Source organism: Cynoglossus semilaevis, chromosome 4, assembly GCF_000523025.1.
Source record: "Cynoglossus semilaevis isolate Cse_v1.0 chromosome 4, Cse_v1.0, whole genome shotgun sequence".
In the NCBI taxonomy this organism is placed as follows: Eukaryota; Metazoa; Chordata; class Actinopteri; order Pleuronectiformes; family Cynoglossidae; genus Cynoglossus; species Cynoglossus semilaevis.
Window position 1 is genome coordinate 9,934,560 of NC_024310.1, and position 24,083 is coordinate 9,958,642.

Here is a 24,083-nt window from a genome sequence, read left to right on the forward strand (position 1 = left end):
GTCAGATGTGGGTGAAACAGCGGAAGCGAGGAGAGGAAAGGCTCACCTGCAGCAGTGGATGCTTCACTTGCTCATGGATATAGAAATACAGTATATACAACAGGATTTCAGGAGATACTTACAGGTATGTGTGAGTTGGCATCTACACCTAGATACTGTGTGCTAAGATCAGTAATTGTGTTGTGTTTACAGTAACGTTATTTTGAATTACATTTTACATTTGTAAGGGTTAGTGTTAACACCACAGCAAACACGTTTTGCATGACAGCTATAAAGTAAATGTAATTTATTTAATTAAAGTAATTTAATTACTTAATATGTGGTGAATTAGTTCTAAGGAGTCTAGAATTTAAAGCAAAAAACTAAGATTTATTTTCAATTTACAATTACAGAAAAATCAATGAAGGAATACAAAATGATTTACTAATGATAAGGAAAAAAAACCCTTAAGTTTACCTGTTGTTAGAGAAAGAAAAAGAAAGAAAACAAACAGATAACAAGCAAATTGTTTGTATTTGGTTTGGGATTTGGAATTTGTGTGTAAATTATTTAATTCAATTTCAAAATACACTATGCAAACGTGTTAATTTCATTTCTAATCTCGTATAATATAATAAATATTTATTATATTATATAATAAATATAAGATAACTTGCACCTTATCGAGTCGTTTGGTAACTTGACGGTGATAGGGCCACGACAACCACGTGATCAACCTCCTAATGTTTGGTAGCTGTTCCTGCTCGGCTTGTTTGAGCAAAGTCTTTTAGAAAACAGTTAATGGAAACCAGCGTCCTGTCGGAAATGTCAGAAATTGCGTATTTACCGGTTGGGATTGAGCAAAGGTAGATAAAAAGGTAAAAAGCTCGTTTTTTGTGCAGTTTTAATCATTCGAAGGTCCGTTGCAATGTTGTGTCAATTATACACAAAAAGAAAAAACTTTGCGTCATTTATTCAAAACATATACAAACAAACAAATAAATAAACAAACGTATAACGGTTATGTTTTAATGCCCAGAGCGGGGTTAGTGATATTAAAGCTGTAAGGTTCTGTCGTTTATATACCAACCCTATGCCAAAACGTTTACTTTTTTATATTGGTTAATTCCATAAAAAAAGGTTATAGACTCTTTTGTTTCTGGCAGTAATTGTTCATTTATCGATATGGCAGTAGTTTCCAAAAAAAAAAAAAAGTTGAGCCACTGCACATGTGTAAGTTAACTTTAAAACGTCATCCAAAGTTAGTCAATTTATTATTATTTTCTCATAAAAATGCTGATATTTGCATTTTAAAGTGAATATTGAACATTTAGTAGGCTTCGTCTCTGTCTTAATGAACTCTGTGGTCCTTAATAGACCATGAAGTTACTAAATTAAACGGTTGATAATAACAACAATAAACATTGATTTTTTTTGCCCCCCTCCCTCCCTGCCCCAGGTTCCACTGATGTCATGCCTGCATATAGTAGTGTGAGGGGCAGACTTCTGTATGTGATGCACCATCTGATGGTCTGTGGTCTCCTCGTGGATACTGAGGGTCAAGGTAGAATTTTTCTTATTTTTCATGTGTTCTCTTGAGCTTTCTTGCCTTCATTGTACATGAGACCTCTATGGGTTCACTTATTTATCTACGTATTAAATGAGTGTTATTTATAATGCTGTTTTAAAGCTGTATAGTAGGATATGAGTGTGTGAACTAGGTTTAATCCTCACACTGTATCCCACAGAGACAAGGCTACTTTACCCTTTGCTGTCAAAGCGCTCCACTGGCTTCCATCCCTCCCTCTGTCTCGGTTTATTTATAGCATGAGAAGAACTGTTACACTAACAAGTGACAAGCACTCAAAATATGCACACACACGCACACAAACAACCGACGTACAGAGGTGCCAGTTTTCAGGGGTGGTAAGGGGCATCAAGAAGGTTAATGCACAGGAATATGGATTGCTGTGTTTTCATCATGCATTAAAAAGTTTGATTAATTGTCTTAGCTGCGGTGTGTGCTCGGGTGTAGGTCTGGCGGGATGAGATAATGTCAGATTATTAAGCATATTTTTTGCTATTTAAACAAAGAGTGCAAAAAATATTGATTATTAAGTGTTTGCGTTGGTGGTGATCAGGATAATGAGCTTTATTAAAATACATTTTCAGACGGGGTTGTACTTTATCTGTGTAAGGATGGTCTCTGTGTGCATGTTGTCCTTTTTTTGGATGTTTGTCTGAGGTTTTGTTGCCATGGTAAAGTTTTCTGCAGCCCAGCATCTTTGGGTTGTTTTGATTGACCCGGAAAATCAGACTAGATGTAATTTTATTAAAACTGTTTTTGCTGAAGCCTGTTTGTTATTTTTAATGATGATAACACTGTAGTGCATGTATTATTTAGTAAAATTGTATTGCTGACAGGAAAGGTGTTGTCCATTTAGTCATTGTGTTTTCTGCATGCTTTATTTTTGATAGGTTTCCGTGGTTTGATTTTATAAATTTGCTATTAATCAGAAATGATGCCGTCGTCCTTTATCCTTCATGTGTTTTTAATGTGTAGGCAATATGAGAAGCTTTAAATGTAAACATTGTTTACTGCCACACTCCTCAATTGATCTGGTCAAGATGAGTCCATGAAAATGACACATCTCACAAAGTGTGCTGTTGATGCTGTTTCTGCAGCGCCGCATTAAACTGTCATACAGCTCCATTACACCTGTTTGTGGTAACTGTGCCAAGTCACGATCTCTGATTAAACAATAAACATGAATGATATGCAAGTAATTTCTCGGATACACTCGTTGACTGTGGACACATCACTGGAGTCACTTCAGCTGCTTGTAATGAGCCAGAAGCCTTATCAGCCAATGTGGACGTCTGCCAACCACCTGGCAGATTGATTTTTTTATTACTAGGAGTAAATGGATATTGAATCTGTAAGTAGCAGAGTGACCTTGCAATAAAGGCACTGATAAATTTTAGCTTAGTATGAGAAGGGAAATGTGTGACAGTATACCTGATTCTTAGTTTGAATAGTGTTTAGAATGTGCACTTTGTACAGAATGTCTTGCTCAATAACTCTAGTAGACATATTTTCACACTTCACACATTAATTTACACAATCAATATGCATCTGGTTTGGTGTACAGATCTTTTCAGAAGAGCCAGTTTGCACATTAATTTACACAATCAATATGCATTTGGTTTGGTCTACAAAGACCAAGACCAATGTGTCTTATTTGTATATTGGTAAAATATTGTATTGGTTAACATTGCTGTTTAACTTAACATTTTTTGGGTTGCTGCTAACCTGGACCCGATTTATTTGAAACATCCAACTAGATACATGGGAAAACTCATCTTTCAATTTCTCGTTTGTCACACTAGATGGCAGTATTGCTTTGATTTAAAATCGCAGTTCAGACAACATCTTTGTCAGTTTAATAGATTGATTTGCGTTTTGTCAAACAGTAGTTGTTTCATTTTATCCTGTATCTTTTTGGGTGTTTGTAAACTCAGATTTTCTCAATAACTTTCAACATGCAATGCAATGCTAACAATGTAATAGTTCATGTCTTGTATTACCAAAGTGTCATCAAAACTCAAAACGGCTGTATCACTTATATCAAATATATCAATATTGGAACACTTAAGGAGTATGCTGCTGGAGACTTAGTTATATATGCTTATTTTAATGACCACAGTGACCCTAGAAGGCTTTTATGGCAGTGTTTCTTATAGAACACAACTCCTATGCTTTTCAGTTGCTTTGGTTTGATTTACCAAAGTATAGGGTCATGAAATATTAGAGAACCAAAGCCATGGCACATCTACTGTCAGTGCAAAACAAGGGGAGTGAAGTCCCAGTGCACTATGTCACAGTCATTGGTCTGACTCCCTTCATACACCAAGGCCCATTAAGTCTAAATATATGGCTTCTCGCTTTCTGACTTGCACCACCTCTTTCCAGCAAAAATTGCTGCCATAATATCAATGACATATCTGACAAGGCATAAGCTTGTATTATAAGCCTTTGTTCACAATTGTCTCTTTGGAAAACAAAGGAATTGCATTTAAAGTTTATTATTTGTAGACATGTAGACACTTGGAGCTGAGCGTTCAGAGGAAATGTTTGATTTTTGAAGTTTTCCCTTTTGGAGCTATCATTATTCGATTATAAGTTTGTCTTGGCAGCTCTAGTAGAAAGACACCCGATGTCCTCCAAGTCTTTCACAGTTTGTCCTCTGGGCCCGATGAGGGTGTGGCTACATGCCTGGACTCCTGCTTTGTGGTAGCAATAATGGAGGAACCTTTCACCACATGCATCACAGTCTCATCAAGTGTTGCAGCCCGCCCAGATTAATGGGGCTGAGAGCTGATTATGCAGAGCTGTACATCATGTCTGGCTAACTGCCTGCTACTCTTGCTGCCTGTCAATGATCCACCATCCTGTATGCCAAGGAAGAGCCTTCCTTCCATCCCAGAGAAGAGCAAAGGAAACGTTTTCTAGTGGCTTACTCTCAGACTTATGAAATATCAACTTTTGGAACAGCTTACTAGCAGGGTAACTAGCATAACATTAATTCAATGCTACATTTGTCTGTGTATATATATATATGGTAGATGCACATATGTAAATATTGTGTCGATACATATCATTTGGCAGTGGTATAATTATGGATTAATAATACACATTAAAAGGCCATGACATCACCTCTGAATGTTATTGATAAACATACTGTGAATTTTATCTGTAAAGGTTTATACGTCTTTGCAACAACAACGTAGCACGTACCAAACACCTGTACCGCTATGTTGCCAGATCTGGTGAGCCCAGCTCTGTGCATGGTGTCCTCTTTCTAGAACATCATTGAATGTTTTACCTACCCTAGTTTGGGCTAATAAATTTTGCTCGTCACAATTACCCCTGCACCTGCTCTCCATAGCCTTGTGAATAGTTTTTTTTTAACAAAACGGCATGTTTTGAAAACATGGCAACCTCATGGTGCACTGTGGTAAATGGCTACTAAATAAGAATAAGAACTCTAGATACTCTAGAGCTGCTTATTGTTCAAGCAAAGTCTGCAATCTTTTTCTTTTTGCTCACATCTCAGCTTTTGGTTTTTCCCCACTGTCTGTGCTTCTTACCAACTGTTTGATTCAGAAACATTCATTCGCTCTTATATGAGCAGCAGTGCTTTTTCGATTTTCATCAGTAGGGGGAGCTTTCACACTTGCGTTTCCTTTCATCTTCACATGCTCTTATTCCTTCATGCATCTTTTTCACACCACCTCGTCCTGCCCTCTTACAGCTTTTGTTTCAGTTTCTACCTTAAAAGGTCATCTGCTGTATATTGGTTAATGCTATTGTTTGTTTGTTTGTTTGTTATGTCACATTAGTTGTAAATGCATTCATGGCTCTTACTGCAATTATAAATTGCATATAATTTAAGAGTCAATTAAAGCATTGCCCCCCCACAAATTATACCAATTAAATCAATCCCTTTACATCCTGAACTCCTTCGACCCCCTCATTGTATATGTCTTTTTGTTTTCACTTGCTCTCACTGCAATGATCTCTTTGTCAAGATCTGCTCCTGCAGCATCATCCACAGGGGTGAAGAGCAGACTCCTATAATTACCCAAGTGTCTGTGAAATGAATCATTGGGTGGCTGATTGACCTGCATGATGGGAAACATCTATCCTGAGTAGTGTAATTCTGAGTGTATTCAGCCCCACAGCTCTTCTCTGTTGATACCCAGGGCATGTTCATGTGCATATTGAAAGCAATTGCTGACTGGGTGTGGTTTAAAGTCCGCTTGCTGCAAAAATGATCAAGCAGAAGGGGAAAATGGGATACTTGTATGAAGACGTAAAGAGCCTTGCTCTAATTTATGAAACTGCAATGAATGGTTTCATCAACACAGATATATGCACGCTCTCTCACTCTACAGACTAGGAGAAGTTAAAGGGAAAATGCTAAAAAACAAAGCTGTACTGTTTACACAACAACAACAGCATTGGTGGACATGTTGTGCAGTTATGGCTGGATACCCAAAGATCTGACTTGAGAGCCTGTCCAGGGAAAGCACACCCCATTGGTAGACCACTCTTGCTCTTCAAAGACGTGTGCCTGTGTAGATCCAAAAGCCACTAGCATCCACACCAACATCTGGGACGCCAAAGCCATAGAAAGAACAGCGTGGAGGCAGACTGTGCAGCAGGACATCTCCCAGCACTGAGAGACACTTACCTTATAGCAAAATACAGAGGCACAGAAGAAAGTTCTACAGCCATAGTGAAAGGCTAGTGTCAGACTAATTCTCCAACTAGCATGGGAGACACTGTCACTCCCTAATTGGCCTTACCAGCCACATCTGACGCAGTACTATAATTGGAACTATTACCTGGAGTGCAAATCCATGGTCACTCGAGACTGTGGGATACCAAAGATAATGAAATAAAGGCTGTGACTTTTTGATTTTATAGACGTTGGGCATTGTAAGGGAATTAGGAAAGTTCAACTGTCACACGGGGTTTTTTTTTTTTTTGGCTGAAAATGTTGGTGGTACCTAAACCTTGGCTCACATGTACACATGTACCTTCAACTGGCTCAAGCAAATGTTTTATTACCACGTTATTTTAAGAGTTCTAATTACATGATTTAAATTACAATTATGACTTTGAGGTAACGAACCAGCCATTGTTCTACCTGCTCCTTCTCCTATGCAGCTTTATGGGTACGTCTTATCTTGTGGCATTTATTTTTTTCCAGCCTGCAGTTTATAGATGGCTGCCGTACAAACCCACCGGCAAGCAGCTTTTGACAAAGATAACATGTCATGTTGTCCACTTTCAGTCAGAGCAAAGTGAACACATTGGGCCATTGCAGGTCAAAACTAGTGGATCTATAACTTTAAGATGTGGGAAGATTGAATGTCATGTTAAAATTGTTTAATTGATTATTGATTTGATTGTTAAAAGATTAATTGGTGTTCAAATGACTGCCTCGACTAGCTTTCTTGCGACTGTCCAGCACTCTGACCCTTGACCTCAGCTCATTAATAACATGTTTTAGCTGCCTATAATTGTGCTTTATCTCTGCTGGCAATGTAAAATATTGCATATTTTTCTGTTTTGCCTATATACACACACCTGCTAACATCAGTGAATAAATGTTTAGCCTAAACTATGCTTTGTTAGAGCTAATGTCTGCTGTTTTGATTCTGAAATGGCTGGTGCAGAAGCAGGGATATGGACAAATGCCATGTAGGAAACAAAAACAGCCCCTCTCCCTGGTTGACACTAGACATGGGACTTTAAGCCCAGCACAGGATGAGTGCTGTGACAAAGTCAATAGGACGAGAGGAAATAGGACTTTATGGACTTGGTTGTTTATTTAGACTTGATTGCCCAGCCAAATGAAAAGAAGTGAAAAGGACTGTCTGTACAAATACTGGCAGTTTGGCAAACTGCTGATAGTGTTGTCATTGTGTAGTAAATAATAGCAAATCATTTATAGATCCATTTATGTTCTAATGCAAATGTATAGTAAGCAAAACAAAAAAAAAATCAATTTTATAGCCTTATATATTTAGTAGATTATTTCACCATTTCTTGACAGAGAAATGTATAATGTAAATACATTTCTCTAACCTAAAGCTATACTTTAGCCAGGCCCCTTTCAACTGATATGGTCTGAGCACTAAACATCTCTTATATCAATGTCAATAGATATTCCTTAAAGGCCTGTCTCAATATACTTCAGTGTTTGCAGCAACACAGATTGAAGAGAGATCGTAACCTGTCTTAGAAAATTGACAGCAAGGCGTGCTTTGTGTTTGCTGTTGCTAGGTTTTCTGTGGTGTTCGTACGGTATGGAAAAGCACCGCAATAACTGCGGTTAGTCCCTAGCAGTCGACGAGCGATTATGGCATCATTGTGGATATAACTAGAAATGTTGATTCTTGCACCTCCACCAGAACTTCAGCAACTTTTTTCCAGTCATTACAAAATGAAAATAAGAAGCTGCTTAATATGTCATTGTGTTTTGTCAACTGCTATTCATTTCTACCTGTACTTTTAATAGTTTTCAGCTGTTCCTCAATTGACTGACATTCAATCTCAGAGTGATGAAATGTAACTATAATATATAAAATAAAGTTCTGAGATGTACACCTCATTAGAATATCCTCACTGTAGCCACTGATTGACAGCAAGTGTCAAAACTAAGACTAAATGCCATCTCAGGAAAAGCTGCATTAGAGTTGAGTGTGAGAGTAAATTTGCAAATGTTAAATTTCTCTGGAAACATACCTGGCTGAATACCTTTTCCTAAAGAGTTTGACAGAAATGCACTTCCCAATAAGAATAAAGTGACAGTTGTACGTGCGTTTGTCTGTAAGTAGATGTGCAAATAATTTCCACAAATGCTAAACAGTGGCTGACAGAAGGACAGTCACATCACAGTCAGAGTGATGTTTCTGCTGCTTTTGTTCTCCTGTCGCGCTGACATCCAGTAATTTCTCAAAATTTTAATTCACGTCATGCCAGATAATTTACATATGCTGGACTTTATTTTAAAGGTAAAAGTAGGAAAACCATTTAATTCCTTTGTTTTGCTGGAAAAATACATGCAATCTGACTAATGTCAACTAACCAAAACCACATTAAACTTAATTCAAAATAATTGTGATTGTTCCATTTTGAAGCAGATTGTTTTTTTTCAAAACAAGTCATCACTTAGTTTGCTGTGTTTTTACAAATAGCATTTACCTAAAGGGGCAAAGTTTGACTCAAAGAACATACCACTGCTAAAAGAAGAGAAATATTATATTGTGAATATTAACCTCTTATTGGAAGTCTGTCATAATGGTCTCTCTGATTGCTGTGCTTTAAGCCTGTGTCAAAAATTGCTTTAAATAGGGGACATTTTTCTCATTTCGACCTTAAAGCGCCAGCCAATCAATTGAACAGCACCCCACCCCCATTCATTTTGTGTCTTCTCTTAGCAATGACAACTCTAATCATCAGAGACTGATATTTTAAATGTCAAGTCTGAAGCTTCATTGAAGTGGTGACGGGGACAATAATAAATATCCCTAAGTAGGATGAAATGTGCTAAATAATGGCTTAAATCTTACTCGTATCATATTGTTCTGCCGTGAAAGCCATTATATTCTTCCGATTGCTTTTTTCAGATTACTTTTTTGTCTGGCGGCAGAAATGAGCAACAGCCCATATTTTTGCTAAGCATGAAATGAAGGCATTCATTTTCACCGGCAAATGTGACAGAACAGAGCTCCCAGGCATGGGTTAATACAAAATAATCACATTTTCACTCATAATCAATATTGGTCAGTGACAGTGCTCCCCTATTTTTCATTCAGCCAGTTGTCTGGAGAGAATGATACGTGGCTCTTTCCTGGTAAAGGACCCTCTAAGCCTCTTAGAGATGGTGATGGCATTTTTAACAAGTAGCCTGGGAAGCTATTGATTATAGCACCATTTCTGTGGCTGCTGTTCTCTTTGTCCTTAAACACTGCACAGCCATATAAGCCTGTTGGTTATCAATAGGCGTGAAGGTAAAACTACTGAAAAGATTGAAAGCTGGTTTGTCTCTTCCCACTACTTTGTGTTGTTTATGAGATATTATATAGATAAACAGATATGCTCTATGTGTTTTAATATTGAATAAGACCGACAGTTGTTCCCCTCTGTTTTAGTTTATCTCTGCATGTTCACTGGATTTATTACAGACTGTCACACTTCCATTATTTGTATTTTGTTGTATTTTCTAACATTACATAAAAATACACAGAGGTCTTCGTTTCTATCATGACCAAATGCTTGAGTGGGATTTCTGGTTCTGCAGTTCTTTGACTTTGTTGTCTGCTGGCTGTATGATTTTCATTAGTAAAAAAAAAAAAAAGATAAATATTCCCTCTCCCTGTTGGGGAGTGCATGAAACCCCTGTGGCCAAGCTTAGACATGGATATTTTTAAAGTAATTCCTTGAGCTAGCACTACATGGCACCAAAGAAGCTAGCATAGCACTTCTCTCAAGGTGCTCACCATATTTTGGCAGTTCTGGCCAAGTATGTTGAGGTTTTATGTTTCCTCGATGCCTTCCAAAATGTGTGTCTAACACACATTGAATATTCTTAATTACCTTAGGTATTTCAAAATAGTGGTCTAATGGATTGACATGGATTTATATAAGAGACGATAAGCATATAATCAGAAAGGGAGATAGAATAATATGATAATATTAAAATAATTAAATCCCCTGGTGCTGCTGCTTCAAAATACTTCTGGTATTTTAGTAGCATAAAAGGTATGAAGTAAATGTATTTTACACCACACCAAAAAAAAGTACTAAAGTTATACATGTAGACAAATATTCTTTGTCACTTTCTGCCAACAAACACTCCTACATGGACACGCTGGACCTTTAACTGCATCTGAATCTTAGAGACATGTCGTTTATAATAAGAGTGAGAACTATAAGTGCTACTTCTTGTCAAATCAGGTTTTGGTAGCTGATGTGGGATTTTTTCTGCTCTGTACATCTTCTTGTTGAGGGACACCTCTGTTTTGCAGCTTATTTCCCCTATGACACCTTTCCCTCATTGCTCCCCAGTCTTCTTTATAATCTGGTTGCTTTGAGAGAAGAGTCGGCCTAGTAACGAAGCAATGCAGCATATCAAAGCTTTTTCCTTGTGTAAGCATTAGACCATGTGGCTTACTGAACTCTACTACAGGGAGTACATATGGACAAACCTAGAAGTGGCTGCTACAAAAACTAGATACAAATACTGCAAATATCTACTTAAATGTTGTAGTTTGAAATTTGATTGTCATCAAGCGTTATTTGAAATATTAACACAAATCAGTGCTCGTTAAAATAAAGTGTATGTATAGAAGAGTTGAATTTTCAAGATGTGCTGTCACAAGATACACAGGATACCAGATGTTTACTTTGAAGAACATTTGAGAATTTTTAGACAATGTTTTATTTTTAATTGTAAAATAACTTAATATTAACTCCAATAAAACTAGAATCAACACTGAACTTTGGCAGCAGAAATTGCACTCATCCATTGAGGTTTTAGAGATGCAATCTTTTATGGTCTTCACATACTTTCTGAGCCCACACACAGAAAACCCCCATAATCTCCGGCTCTTGCGTTTGATGGTTTAATGAAACCCAGACGTTAACAAGTGAGCGTGACCAATATGCTGGCACAGAACAATTCACCAGATGGTAAAGTCACCTGGGTAACCTGATTTGCTGAGTGTGATCGTATTAACCTGGTGTGAGGGCCCACCAAGACACAGCTGGCAGAAAGCAATATCATGTATTTGATCTGTGGCTTCGCTCTTTACCTGCATTATAGGAGGAGGAATTTGTCATGACATTAAACCTCACTGCACGATTAAGGTGTTTAATCTGCAGCAGTTATCTGGACGAATGTCTACAGTAATGTCTATCAGTTATCGGGATGAAATGTGACACATCAAACAGGGTGTCTGCGTGGCAAGATTCATTCACATCAAGTGGAATGCACAGATATCAGCTTGTGTTCGTACCCAGTGTCAGAGCTTTTGCTGAGCATGATTTGATGCCAAAAATCACACAGACACAGTTGTACACACAGGGAGTGGAGGAGATGTTTACTTTTAGTACTGGATGAAAGAAGATTAAACTATGTCAATTTAGGGTGATAAGATCTTCAAATTATTATTATTAACAAACATTATTTAAGGAACGGTAATAATATTGTATTTTTTTTTTTGCCATAGTTTATGTTTCTGGTCAATATTTTTACTTGTGACCTATTGGTAAACATTGTGCGTATCCTTACAGAAGCATCAATTTAACTGTCCATTAATTCCCTAATTACCTCCCAACTGTTGTATTTTGTTTCCCAAATGATGGCTTAGTGACCAAGAGGGCAAGTGTCCCAGCTGGTGTTTCAAACCCACACATTAATCCTTTGTCACTGAAATGTTATGAACTTTCTGGAATTAGTGGTTCATTTGACTCTAATTTGACTTATCATATTCAGTGTTTATTTACCAGAACACAAATTGTAATGTATCTTCAGTGTAGTCAAGTGACCCTTTAGTTGTTATTACACAGACGCCATTAGTTAATTAGAAATATCTCTTCGAATAAAGGAAATGCAATTAAACAGCTTAACTGCAGTCAACAAATAAACAAACAATAAATCTTCATGAAGGAGAGGTTTGTTGCAGGTCACCAATGTTTTGTTATTAGACAACGTGGCTTTGAGCAAACTCTTGTGATGTATTTAACTTTGTTAAACAGAATTTATCTGTTAAGCCGTCTTACTAGACTGTGACAGCTCACGACTACTTGGAGAATCAGACATAAATTTGAATATGACGCTCTCTGTGGGAATGCAAATTAGACTTAGCCAGTGGGTATAGGGCTATGAATCCTGATTCTCTCTCCCAATCCTTACGATTTTACCAAAACCTCTAACCTACTGCATTAGTGGAATCCTAATTTTCTTTGGTCTCTAATGCTGATGTGGCACATTATTGAGAATTGGGTGATTGGGCCATTTGATCTCTGTGTTATATCAGGGGCACAGCCTGTCCTCATCAGCTGCAGTTTTGTTTTGGTTTTTTTCATTTTTGTTTTCTTCTACTGTGTTTTAAAGGCTGGGGAGACGTCAGACAACTGCCATAGTGTCACAGGAGTTCTAAAACATTTTATTTATGAAGCTATATTTTTTATTTTTGTTTTAAACATGCAAGATGATGTAATTTTTTCAAATTCTGAAGACCAACAGGATCCATCTGGACTGCCAGTATAACTTAGACAAAGAAAAACATCGACCTTGTGGCCTCTGTGGTAAATTTCTCTTCACTGAAAAATAATAATAAAAGCAAAAGAGAACTGTTATACAATGGGTTTGTGAAGAAGTTGTTGTATTTTATTGGGATAAAGAATGACACGTCCTCACCTAGTCTTGGTAAAACATTGAGTGAAAATTTGAGTGAATAGAGTTTAAAAACACTTGCTTTCCATCCAGTTGTTTGACACCACAGTATCTGTTATAATCATTTCTGTGTCCTTGTGTCCTCTGTGCTGGTTTCATGTAGTTCATTAGTGCTGCTTAGTGTGGGGCCGGACCACAGCTGTACATGTGTGGTCATATGGAGCATCCTCCTGTCTTTCCTGGTGTTGACACATAAGCTCTGCTGGTGCCAGATGAGCTCAGTCTGACAGCTGGATGGAGGCTGGTCAATCCTCACGGGTTCACCTGTCAGCCTGTGTTTCTTGCTGCCATCTGAAGCATCCTCGACACATTCCCAGTCCCTCTTCTCCCTCACTGTTCTGTCACACTTTCTTCCTGCCTTCTCCTTTTAAAAGATTCACAGACTTCCTCCACCGTCAGAGGGTTAATCATGTTGCTTTTTGTTTTGCCACCAACTTGAATCCATTCCTTGGTTGACAGATCCATGGTCAAGGATCTGTGCTGCCTAAATATAAAGAGATCTGCTATCATAGAGACTCACAGGCACAAAGGCTCTGAAAATAGGTCAGATATAGGGCTATCTGTGGTATGAATGAAGTACTTATTTTTTAATGACTGAAGGATAATAAAGGGCAAGTTATGGGTTTGAGGAAAAAAAACAATTTCTTATGTTTAGATTGATAGAAGCTGAAATAAAATGGGATATTTAACTTGCATTTTTTTATTGATGATACTAGATGTATGAATGAAGCCTTCAGATTTGAGATAAATGTAACAAGTCAGATGTTTATATATATATACATATATGTACAGTATGTATAAAAATGATAAATATATATAAATCCAATTTTGGTTCACAGGTCGTTGCTGGTCCTAGTTCATTACTAATAAACAGCCCAGTCTTGACCACAGGGGCCCATTTTGTGTAGTGTGTCTTGCTGTTTTTCATTTACTGCCATACCTACCTTATCTTAATGTCATTGTAATTAATCAATTTAGCATTTTCAGCTTGAGTAATTGCTCTTCCACAGAGGTTGTGTGTGAGCAAACAACACATGGACATGTCATTTATCACCAAATTCTGCTGTGGGTATTAAAGTTCAAATAACAGTAGGCACATGATAAATGAGACCAGTGCTGTGCAATGAGTCAAGAATATTTGAAAGAAACCAATTTACACACGTGAACTATCTTATACATGTGTACATAAACACCATAACGCCACACAAAGAAGACCATGTAGAACATCTAAGAAGAACACTGTAGCCCACACAGAATGTCAGGACATAAACCATCAATCACCATCCAACCATCAAGTGTGTCTTAGATTGGGCCAGATACCAGACTAATGTACAGTGTGTCTCACAGAAAATGTAAGATACATGTAAGAAAATATTATCAATGAATGCCAGGGTTAGATTTTGTGAGCTCATTCCTGTGTTGTTTTATTGGGTACTGATTGGAAATATGATGACAGATGGAACAGAATTCTTAAGAATTATGTAGATGTCCACTTAACTGGGATTTTTCAGCACAGAGCCATGGTGTTAATGCTAATTATATGCTAACAAGAATGTTATTTCAAAATGGTAATGTTGTATCAGGGGGGACTGTAAAGGTGATGGCTTCCCTGAGTGGACTTCTGTCCGGTATAAAAACCTGCCTCTACATGGGCCAGTGAAGATTTAGTGGAAAGTGAAGGGATCTTTAAAATGAATGAGTGCCTGAAATGTGTGGACACATCTCCCCATCCAACCATTTGGACTGCAATGGCAGCGGGGTCAGCACTGAGGTCCTGTCCATTTAGAAGACTGACAGCACAATCAGAGATGTCTTAATCACATGTGCTTGTCTCCTTAATCAAAGGAAGTACCATTGTTAAATGTTAGGCCCCTGACCATCAGAAAACCACAAGTACTTATTCTGTTAATAATTTGGGTAACCTTCAGGGAAGGTTCTTTCACTGATCACAATAATCCACTAACATCGTGGACTTTAATGTCTTAAAATAAAATTGTATTTTGTGCTTACTTTATATTCTATTAAAATTTGAATTTGAAAAGTAAAATTGTGAGTTACCTACCACACATACAGTATGTTATGAATTTGACCATTGCAGTTAATCAGGTACTCATTTATACAGACAACCATGAGAAGCTTTGGTGGCCTGTGATGGACCAGATTTGGACCTTGGCCCTTGATTTCAACACAATATTTCATTTATCTTTGTAACTACTGTACTTTGACATTTCAGACCTGAACAAGACTGAGCATCTGAACACCTGTTTAATTCCTATGATTCACAGCGCTGGTAATTTAGAGAGTCTTGAATGAAAACAAAAAAGTACCTCCGTCCTCACGTTTGTTAGAAGGACTTCTGTGTCCACAGGGCTTGATAACACAAGAGCATAAATTCTTAATACAAATTGATCCACAGAATCAATCATCTTCAATCAATACGTCCTGGTGCAACACTTGTGTGTTTTATCACCCACGATTGGTTTTGCTCACACTTCTTTGGCATATTCGGTCCTGGACAAAGGTACATTTCTGTTAGTACAAACGTGTTGACATCTTTGTACAGTAAGGTCAGGTTCATCTGGGGACAAACTCAACGCAGTGTTATGAGGTGTACCGGCTTGCAGCAGGCTATAAGAAGATGACAAGCAATTTATCTGCAAATATTCGTTCTTCCATTGTGGAGTCCATGTGATAAATGTACTGCAGTCAACGTGTTGTCAGATAGTTTCCCACTCTGAATAGGTTTTATGTGCTAGGTCATAGTTTTGTTTTTGCAGCTGCACCTTTTTTTTTTTTTTTTTGCACAGTAAGGTTTTTAATTAAATAAATAATTAAGAAAATGTTGACTCACAGGTCCGTGCGCCGCCGGTGAGTTTCTACTCACATCCCTGCAACCTTCAAGTTGGTTGCTCATAAAAGCCGGCTGTCACTGCTGTCAGCACAGTCTGAGAGGTGGAAGGGACATGTCATCCACTGCAAAATTTAAAATGTGTTTTGAGGCCCACTGGCCTAGTGGCTGCCACGCTTTGTCATCCTTGGGCAGATTTAATGCTAACACTACTCTCTAGGGCATCGGGCAACGAAGGATGCTCTTTTTTTTTCTGATTATTGAAGGAACCCAGGTCAAAGCATAATAGAGATGAACCCTGAACGTATCAAGTTCAATAATTTAACCTGGTAGTTTCATGTTTATCAGCGTCTAAATTACCACTATTAATGCCATAGTTACCTGGTCAAATGAATAGACTCTGTGCTTCTTTCCAAGGCCTGTTAAATATTAGGTATTATTATAAATTGTATGGTTTAGTGTATGTATTGACCAGGTCTGTAAAAGTGGGTTCAAACGTCTAGTCCATTAAGCAAAGGTTCAACCTTCGCTGCAAGCCATTGGTGCGTCTGTTCCTCAGTGGTTCCCATGATGTAAAATGTGTCTCCGTATCATCTGTTTACTTTTATGTGCTACACCTGTCATCACTACACTAACTGGTCTCCCTTTATTTATGAATTATTTTTGGTTCCTATAAAAGATGGCTGAAAATCATGGCAACTTCTGCTCTTAAACCTCCAGATCAGTCTACAGATATTGCGTTCCCCTTTTACGAAACCGTGCATTATAGGAGTTTTGAAAACTGCATGTAAGACTCAGGCATGACATACTACCTACAGTAGATGTAAAACACTGAATAATAGATCAAGGTCAGCCTTATCTAAAATATTTATTGTAATAAAAAACATCATGTTTTTTTTTTATTATTTGATTAATTTATTTTTACAATTCGTCTTACGTAATGTTGGCTTCTGTGGCTGCCAGTTAATTTTCCAGCCTAAATATAATCCTGGAAATGATTCTCGCAATCACAGCTCCCTTATCTGGGATTGACATGGGTTAATTATTTATACTTGAACAGTTTTAATTAATATTTATTTTTATTTCAGTTACCCTTTTACTACATTATCAGCTCTTAGCTTTTCCCTTTTTTCCTCTCATGGAGAGAAGAGGAAAAAATAAATGTTACTGAGAAACACCTGACCCAAGACAGGGGGCACTGCTCCTGCCTGTATTGAATTTGGCATACTGTATAGGTATTAAGTTCATATTGACTGGCTTATTATCCTCTATCCTTTTTTCTTTTCTTTTTCTGCAATGATCAGATGTTTTGCTGTAACGGAAGGATGAGCTGCATGCTCTGGGTCACAGTGTGCAGGCTGCGTTGTTAGCTTCAATAAAGCCTGAAGTGTCTCAAATCTACCTGGAAGTGTCTGGGAGATGATGTGATTGTTGCTGATGATATGGGATAATGGATGTGTATAGCTTTCAGATTGTCAGCAGTCTTGCCAATACTCCTCTGCCTGTAGACCAGATTCTCGTTTTGTAAATACTCCCCCAGAAACCTTTTCATAGAGAACCTCTCTCTCACTTCATCCATTCTGAATAAGCAGCACTCAAATAATGCTTTGTTGGTGTGTTTTATAATGAGTTTCCTTTGCTGATCCCAGACACCCTTTTGGCATTTCTGCTAAAGTTTTTTTTTGTGCATGATAATAAATAACCTCTGTGGATATAGTTTATATTCTTCCAGTGAACAGGCCTGCGGACTGCATGCAGCTGATGATCAATTGGCCAATAGTCGAGCTGCTTGCAAATGTACAGTATTCAAATGAATGAGACTGTGCAACTGCCTGAAGCTAAACAGAAGCAATGATTTATGTCCAGTGGCACATCGACTTCTGATAAATACAGCCCATTTCTCACCTTTCCAGTGTCCCTGTTATAGTTCTTTTCTGTTTGATGCAAGAATAGGTGCAGGTCTGTTATCTACACTGTTGATTTGCGACCAAGGCTAAGACATTTAGCTGTTTATACTACTTTTGTAAAACACTGTGCAGATTGTAAGTACAATTTACTGTTGACGTGACATAGTGGTTAAATTACAGCTACATTCAATACAGTTACAGTCTTGTGTTCTTCATAGAGTTTAGTTTTAAGCAACTATACTAATTCTTGGAGCTTGAAAGACATCTGGTTGATGTTTTAGTTTTCTATTTCTGTTGTCTAAATATAGAGTTTTTTGGAGAGATGTGTTTTTTTCCTAAAACATTCAAAACCTTTTCAAAAACCACTTATACTGTACTTGCGGTTGCTTTGTTAATTGTATCCTCTTTACAATAACACTGGTATTTCATTATAATCTTCCAGCTGTTTTGTTTTTTTCAACCTCAGCATCTTTTTAGCTTTTTTTCATAGTGGACAAATGGCTGTAACATTGTAGCTAACACTCCACTGGAAAATTAGATCTGGTGTGTGCAGTTGAGTGTAGTCGATATTTTATAGTGCTTTGTGTTACAAGAGCGAGCCAGAGCTACAAGAGGAGAGTGAGAGACTGTTGAAGCCTGTTATTTAATTGAGTGTGTGCTATCAAATATATAGTATTTTTGGTCTGGAGAGCTAGTGACCTTGTCCAGTGAAACAAGTGATCAGGTAAAACTCTTCAGCTGAAATGGACATGGGACACAAGAGCGCTGTCCACGTTTGCCAATGTTACTCTCTTGTCCACTAATGAAGACCATTGAGGGGGATTGATTCTCATCAGTACACCATCATGATGTCCTTGAACTGTAGCAAAGTCTCTGCATTGACAAGTGGGTTTCTCATGGGTTCTGTTAGGGTCTGTCAGGTTGGCATAAAAAAACAAATCTTTCGTTTAAGATCTGAACTTATTGCAGATCATTGGCATCTCAACAACAGAATATTTGTCTACATTAATCCTGTAAAGTCAAAATGGGGTCACAATCCAAAAAAGGAGTCATTTCTAATCATTAATACTGTATGAGTGTATTTTTTGTCTTTCTGTAGTTTATCTTAGTTTATCACAAATTTCCAAACTCTACATTGTTCTTCTACACTTAGTGTGTCGATATTCTCCCTGTAATATCTTTCCACCTCATTAATATTAATAGCATGTTTTATGCAATATATCTGTCATTTATTCAAGTGTTTGATTCCATTAACAATGTTATATCATTGCCAGAGGGTTGTTGGTTGCACTGTTGTTTGTTGAGCTCCGGCGACATGGGATTGATGAGCAGGTAGGGTTGGTCTCAGGCAGAGGAGGCCTCAAGGCTGAAGCCACGTTACCACTAGAATACCTTATACTGTAAGCGTCACACTTTTTTTTTCAGCACTTGCTTTCCAGTTTGCAGTGCGCTATTTGACAAAACATCTATCTGCCAATTTATTCAGAATGCAGCATGGAGGTTATTAACATGCCCTTGGCAAAAAGGGTTTAGCTCTGTGGGGCAAGCGTCTCTATAAATTGCAGCAGAGGCAGTTTTATTACAGGTTGTAAATAGAAGGCCCTGCCATATTTTATGAAAGCCATCACTAACTCATTTTGATTCTTATTACCTCTCTGTTCTTTGACTTGGGAACCATTCGCAGACACACTCACTGTGCAAGTTTATATGGCACGTAAAGGATTGATTGTGAAAGATTTTGTTTCTGCTGTAATTGCATTTGTGCCATGATTTTGACTTCAATTGCCGTGTTCATAATAAGTGCAGCCTTTTCCTGAGTGGTCTCATACGAAATTTACATTCCAGCAATTTACCAGGTATATGATTGAAGAGCTGTTTAACTCAGCATGTTATGGAGACAAAGAAAACACATTTCTGATTAGACCGGGTCTTGCCTCTCTGCCCTTATAACAGAAAAGGCCATGATATTTTAATCATATTTGCTTTGAATTGTTTCACAGGCAATGTACCTTTATAGTGTTGTATGTTTACCTTTAAACTGGGTGACAGCGCCATAATCAGCTTAGGATCGTTATCATTCATTAGCCTGAAGCTATATTTGGAATGATTCCTTCTTCAGTTGTGTCCTTTCTTGACTGTAGTCCTTAAATAATATCACCCTGCCTTTTGTAAAGGTTGTTCCACACTTAAACCTGCTGAATGTTAATGTACTTGAACACTGCTAAAACACAAGGGCAAAAAGGCAAGTTTATTATTGTGTCACTAGGTTTTTATATTAGTCCTTATTTTAAAGGTACTATTAACAGGTAAACTACATACATGCTTTGGCCATTGAGCTGAAATTGTGTCATTTTGTGTGTTTGGTAAAACTGAGCGTGACCTTTTGGGCAGCAGCACCTGTAACCATTATCTTCACACAGAGATTTGATCTTTTTTTATTTAGCCCAGCTCAACAGGAAACTATTTCTAACTATTGTACTGTTTGTCTTCCTGGTTAAGTGACCAGTATGTGATTCTTAACTGGTACTTTCCTATGAATTTGCACCAGTAGTCATTATTGTGTGCAGCACTGACTCCCCCTCACCCCCCACCACTGTACCCAGATCATTTAAAACATATTATTTTGCCTCAAATGAAATTGAGCTTCTGACTTGGATAATATTGTATTCAAATTTTACCTTTCACTCAGAGGTGATGTGAATATAATAGACTTTGATGACCTGCAATATTTTATTGAAAGAGAGAAAATCTACCAATTATATTTCATTATGGACTCAAATTACCCTCCTGTCCTGTGTTGGGACAGTCATGGACTAAATGGGAATGGATCGTTGGATTAGAAACGCTGGGAGCAAGAAGATTATCCAATATCTGAGCAGGCAGATGTTTGGGGCAGAGTGTGGCTGCATGAAGAGCCAGATCTCCGTCAGAGGATCAATTCATGATTCCCGCTCTGTCACTTTCTGTGAAAAAGCAAATTTCATGGTGTGTTTTAAGAAGCTGGCATCAGGCGAAGACCAAGAAGTCTCTGTCTCAATAGCACTTCTTTCAATTCTTCACACATTATCACTCCTAAATTCTCGACCTGCCTTCTCCCCTCTTCTCGTACTAGACTTACAAACATAGAGTTTCACTTAAGACTGAAAAAGACTGACGCCAGATGTATGCTGATGCCTATATTTGCTGAGTATAGTGAATGCCTTTGTGTAAATTTTTTAAGAGGTTTAGCCAGGGAGAGTTGGACTGAGGATTGCTGTTGGCTGAGTTTCGCTGCCTGGGGCCTCTTGTGTCTCTACCCCCAATTCACCCAGAAGAGCTTCGTCCTTATCGCTGTTCTGCACCCCATCATTGCTAAAGCTGGGCTCTTCTCCTGCTTGACCATATTTATCCAGGGGGCTCTTGTCTGCGGGTGATAAGCTGTCTGACTTACCAGCAGGGTGTAGTAGCTGTAGCATCCTCTCCACTTCACTCCACTCTTCTTTGGTCTTTTCAAGCACTTAGGACTGTTTTTGTAATAGTGTCAATCTACTTAACGCTCCACTTCATTTGTTTCTTTACATCTGCCCAGGCTGCCGCTTATCCTTTGACTGCTCCCCTCCCTTCTTTTGCTGAACTAAGTATGAAAGAGGCACAAAGTGTTTTAAACAAAAACAACTTTTAATATATAACAGCATCATCTAGAGGCCTTGTACAGAGACATCCAGTGTGACTTCTTCTAGTGTGACACTGACTGTAACCTGCTGATGCTCCCAACCAATTGCTGTTAAGCACAAGCTGCACACCGTGACAAGATGCTTCATGTATTTCCTATGTTTAACTCCATCAGTCACCAGTACAGTAACTCCCTAAACTAAGTCTTGCCAGCATCATTCAAATAGTACAAAATGTACTAACTAAAAGGCTTGGGTATACTGCATAAAAACATCGACTTTTAAGTGTTTAAATAATAATTGTAACATTAGGATACCAATTGAATTTGTCTGGTCCAGATTTGATCTTTTAGCTCTAACTTTAGGGGAGTGTCATATTTCAGAATTATGCACTTAAGCTTTGGCATAATAGCCCACAGAGAAGCAAACATTTACTCTTGCTGGTGTCTAAGAGAAAAGACACGTCTTGCTCCTTGTGTGGAGGAAGCTTAATTATAGTTCCTGGTGTTGTTGTGGGTTGTTAAGAAGAAAAATTGAGAATGAACAACAAGAAAAGGGTTAGTAGGGGGTTGATGATGTGATGAGGAGGTTGAGCAGGTGAATGTGTGGATTCAGAATATAAATTTCCACAGAGTCTAAAAAATGATTGACTTGATTATGGGCTTTCCTTGGACTAAGCAGTAATGAGGACATTAACGCCTTGGTGTGTGTACAGCAGACAGCCCGTTCATACTCCCCAGTTGTCAGCTTCTGACTTTATGAACTTGTGTGTGGAACGACCTTGGAGGTTTTTCAGATAGAACCATGCCTGATAAACAGTTTCATCCAAAACACACACACTCTTATCAACAAGGTCAGTCATTGTCAGTCAGAATTGGTTTGTAGGACTTTACCGTAGATGCGATGTGTACGTATGTAATATTGTTTCGGGAAAGTGCTGGGATCTTTTTCCTGTGATGTGTTATGTACTAATGAATTAGAACATGATTAATAGCAAAGTAGAGAGAAACAGAAAGAATTAAAGGATGTAAAGATTTTGAGACTTCAACCGCTGTCATGTATTTCCTAATGAGTACATGTACTGCAAGTGGGTTAAAGGCATGTGTCAAAGCAACTCCTAATGGAGTTTTTTCTTTATATGGTATTGTCCTTTTATTATCCTGTCCTATTACTGGTAAACCTGTGTCTATTACCAAGCCTGTATTAGCACAACTTTACTTTTAAACAATGAAGTAAAACAGTTCATTGTGTGAGGAGCTTAACATGGACACATTCTGCTGACTGGGTAATACACAGGGTCTGTGTTCACTGCAAGACCAAAGCAGAGAACCTGTTCTCTGTTACATTTGCACCTGTTTAAAGCTTCCAATTACTGTATCCCCATTCTGTCTGTATGAGGACCGAGGAAGGAACCTAGTGCTTAGGAAACTACTACTGCTTACTCAGAGACAAGGTGTTCACTACATACAACTTCAGTTCTGTCCACCACTCAAACATGAATAATTCAACAGAGAGCACTCCTAAACTTTTATAAACACATTTTTTCAGATTAATGGTCAAATGTGAATTTTAATTTATGTTGTAATATTTCATTCTTTTTGATTGTCACTGGTTCATCAGAGATGGCTCACTTTGAAGAATATTTTAGTTGTAACAAAGTCTGACACACATTGTACGTTCAAAGTTTAAATCCTGGTTCACGTTAAGGTTTTTCCCTTTTATCTTTACTTTTATCTCTACGATGTAACAGCAGAACCCCTCATTAGCTCACTTTCACACACAGAAATTAACAATTTACTACTAATGCAATACAATATTTACACAATACAATAACTTTTAGACCAGATGTCAGTGGTCAGTCCTCCAGAGCAGTTCAGTTCCTACAGTGACTAAGGCGGCATTAAAGAAGTTCCTGTCCCATAGCACATTAGCTGGAGAGCTCAATCTGAGCCACTAAGACCTCAGTGCTGCAGCATTTAGGTTTATATTAAGCAATAATACAGGGATAAAATACTGCACTCTGCCCCACCCATGCAAGGTGGACATTGTCAATTTTATTATTGACAAATGAAGACGACTGTAAACTGTGTATCTTCTGTTAAATTGATTGGTTCTTGCATTGTTCTCAAATATTTGTTGTATTGTTTTCATTTATTATACTGAACCAGGAAACACATGTCTGAAAATAAAAATAATTGCCCACCATTGTCCCATTATACCCTCTATCTCCTGTCCTTGTCACTTTACATAAAGGAAAGAGCAACAATACTGTACTTTGGCTGGGCTGATCCTATCAGGATGAGAATGTATTACTGATAAAGAGCATCTGTACAGAAGTGCATAGCTTTTCCTCTCCAGTTGCCGCCTCTTTTGCCTGTTTGTAGTTCACACAGCCAGTTCTTCTCAGTGCATCACACCACTATAAACTCTTTAGAGCGGAGTGTGTGGAGGGTGTTGTTCTCCCATTCTTGTCTCCTCCACCGTGTGCGGCTCTAAGCATAAGACAGAGCTCAGACAGACAAATGAATTTCCCCAGAAACCATGAGCGAGGAGGGCAAGAAATTATTCAGCAGCAGTTCCTGCAGAAGCTAAAGCATAAACGGTGGTGGCAGCAGTGAGCGTGAGAGAGATGGAGAGAGGGTGTCTACGCGTGTGTGTTTCT

At 38.0% G+C, this 24,083-nt stretch overlaps 1 protein-coding gene across 8 annotated transcripts in view; it reads left to right on the forward strand.

Annotated features, from left to right (window-relative positions):
* The first annotated feature begins 698 nt into the window (after positions 1 to 698).
* robo2 (roundabout, axon guidance receptor, homolog 2 (Drosophila)) overlaps positions 699 to 24,083 on the forward strand; it is a 279,131-nt gene continuing 255,746 nt past the window's right edge. For all 8 annotated transcript variants that reach the window (XM_025055187.1, XM_025055192.1, XM_025055190.1 and 5 more), the window contains exons 1-2: positions 699 to 857; positions 1,439 to 1,543. In XM_025055187.1, coding sequence (XP_024910955.1) covers positions 1,453 to 1,543 — 91 coding nt within the window. In that variant the 5' untranslated portion in view covers positions 699 to 857; positions 1,439 to 1,452. The remainder of the gene's footprint in view (positions 858 to 1,438; positions 1,544 to 24,083) is intronic.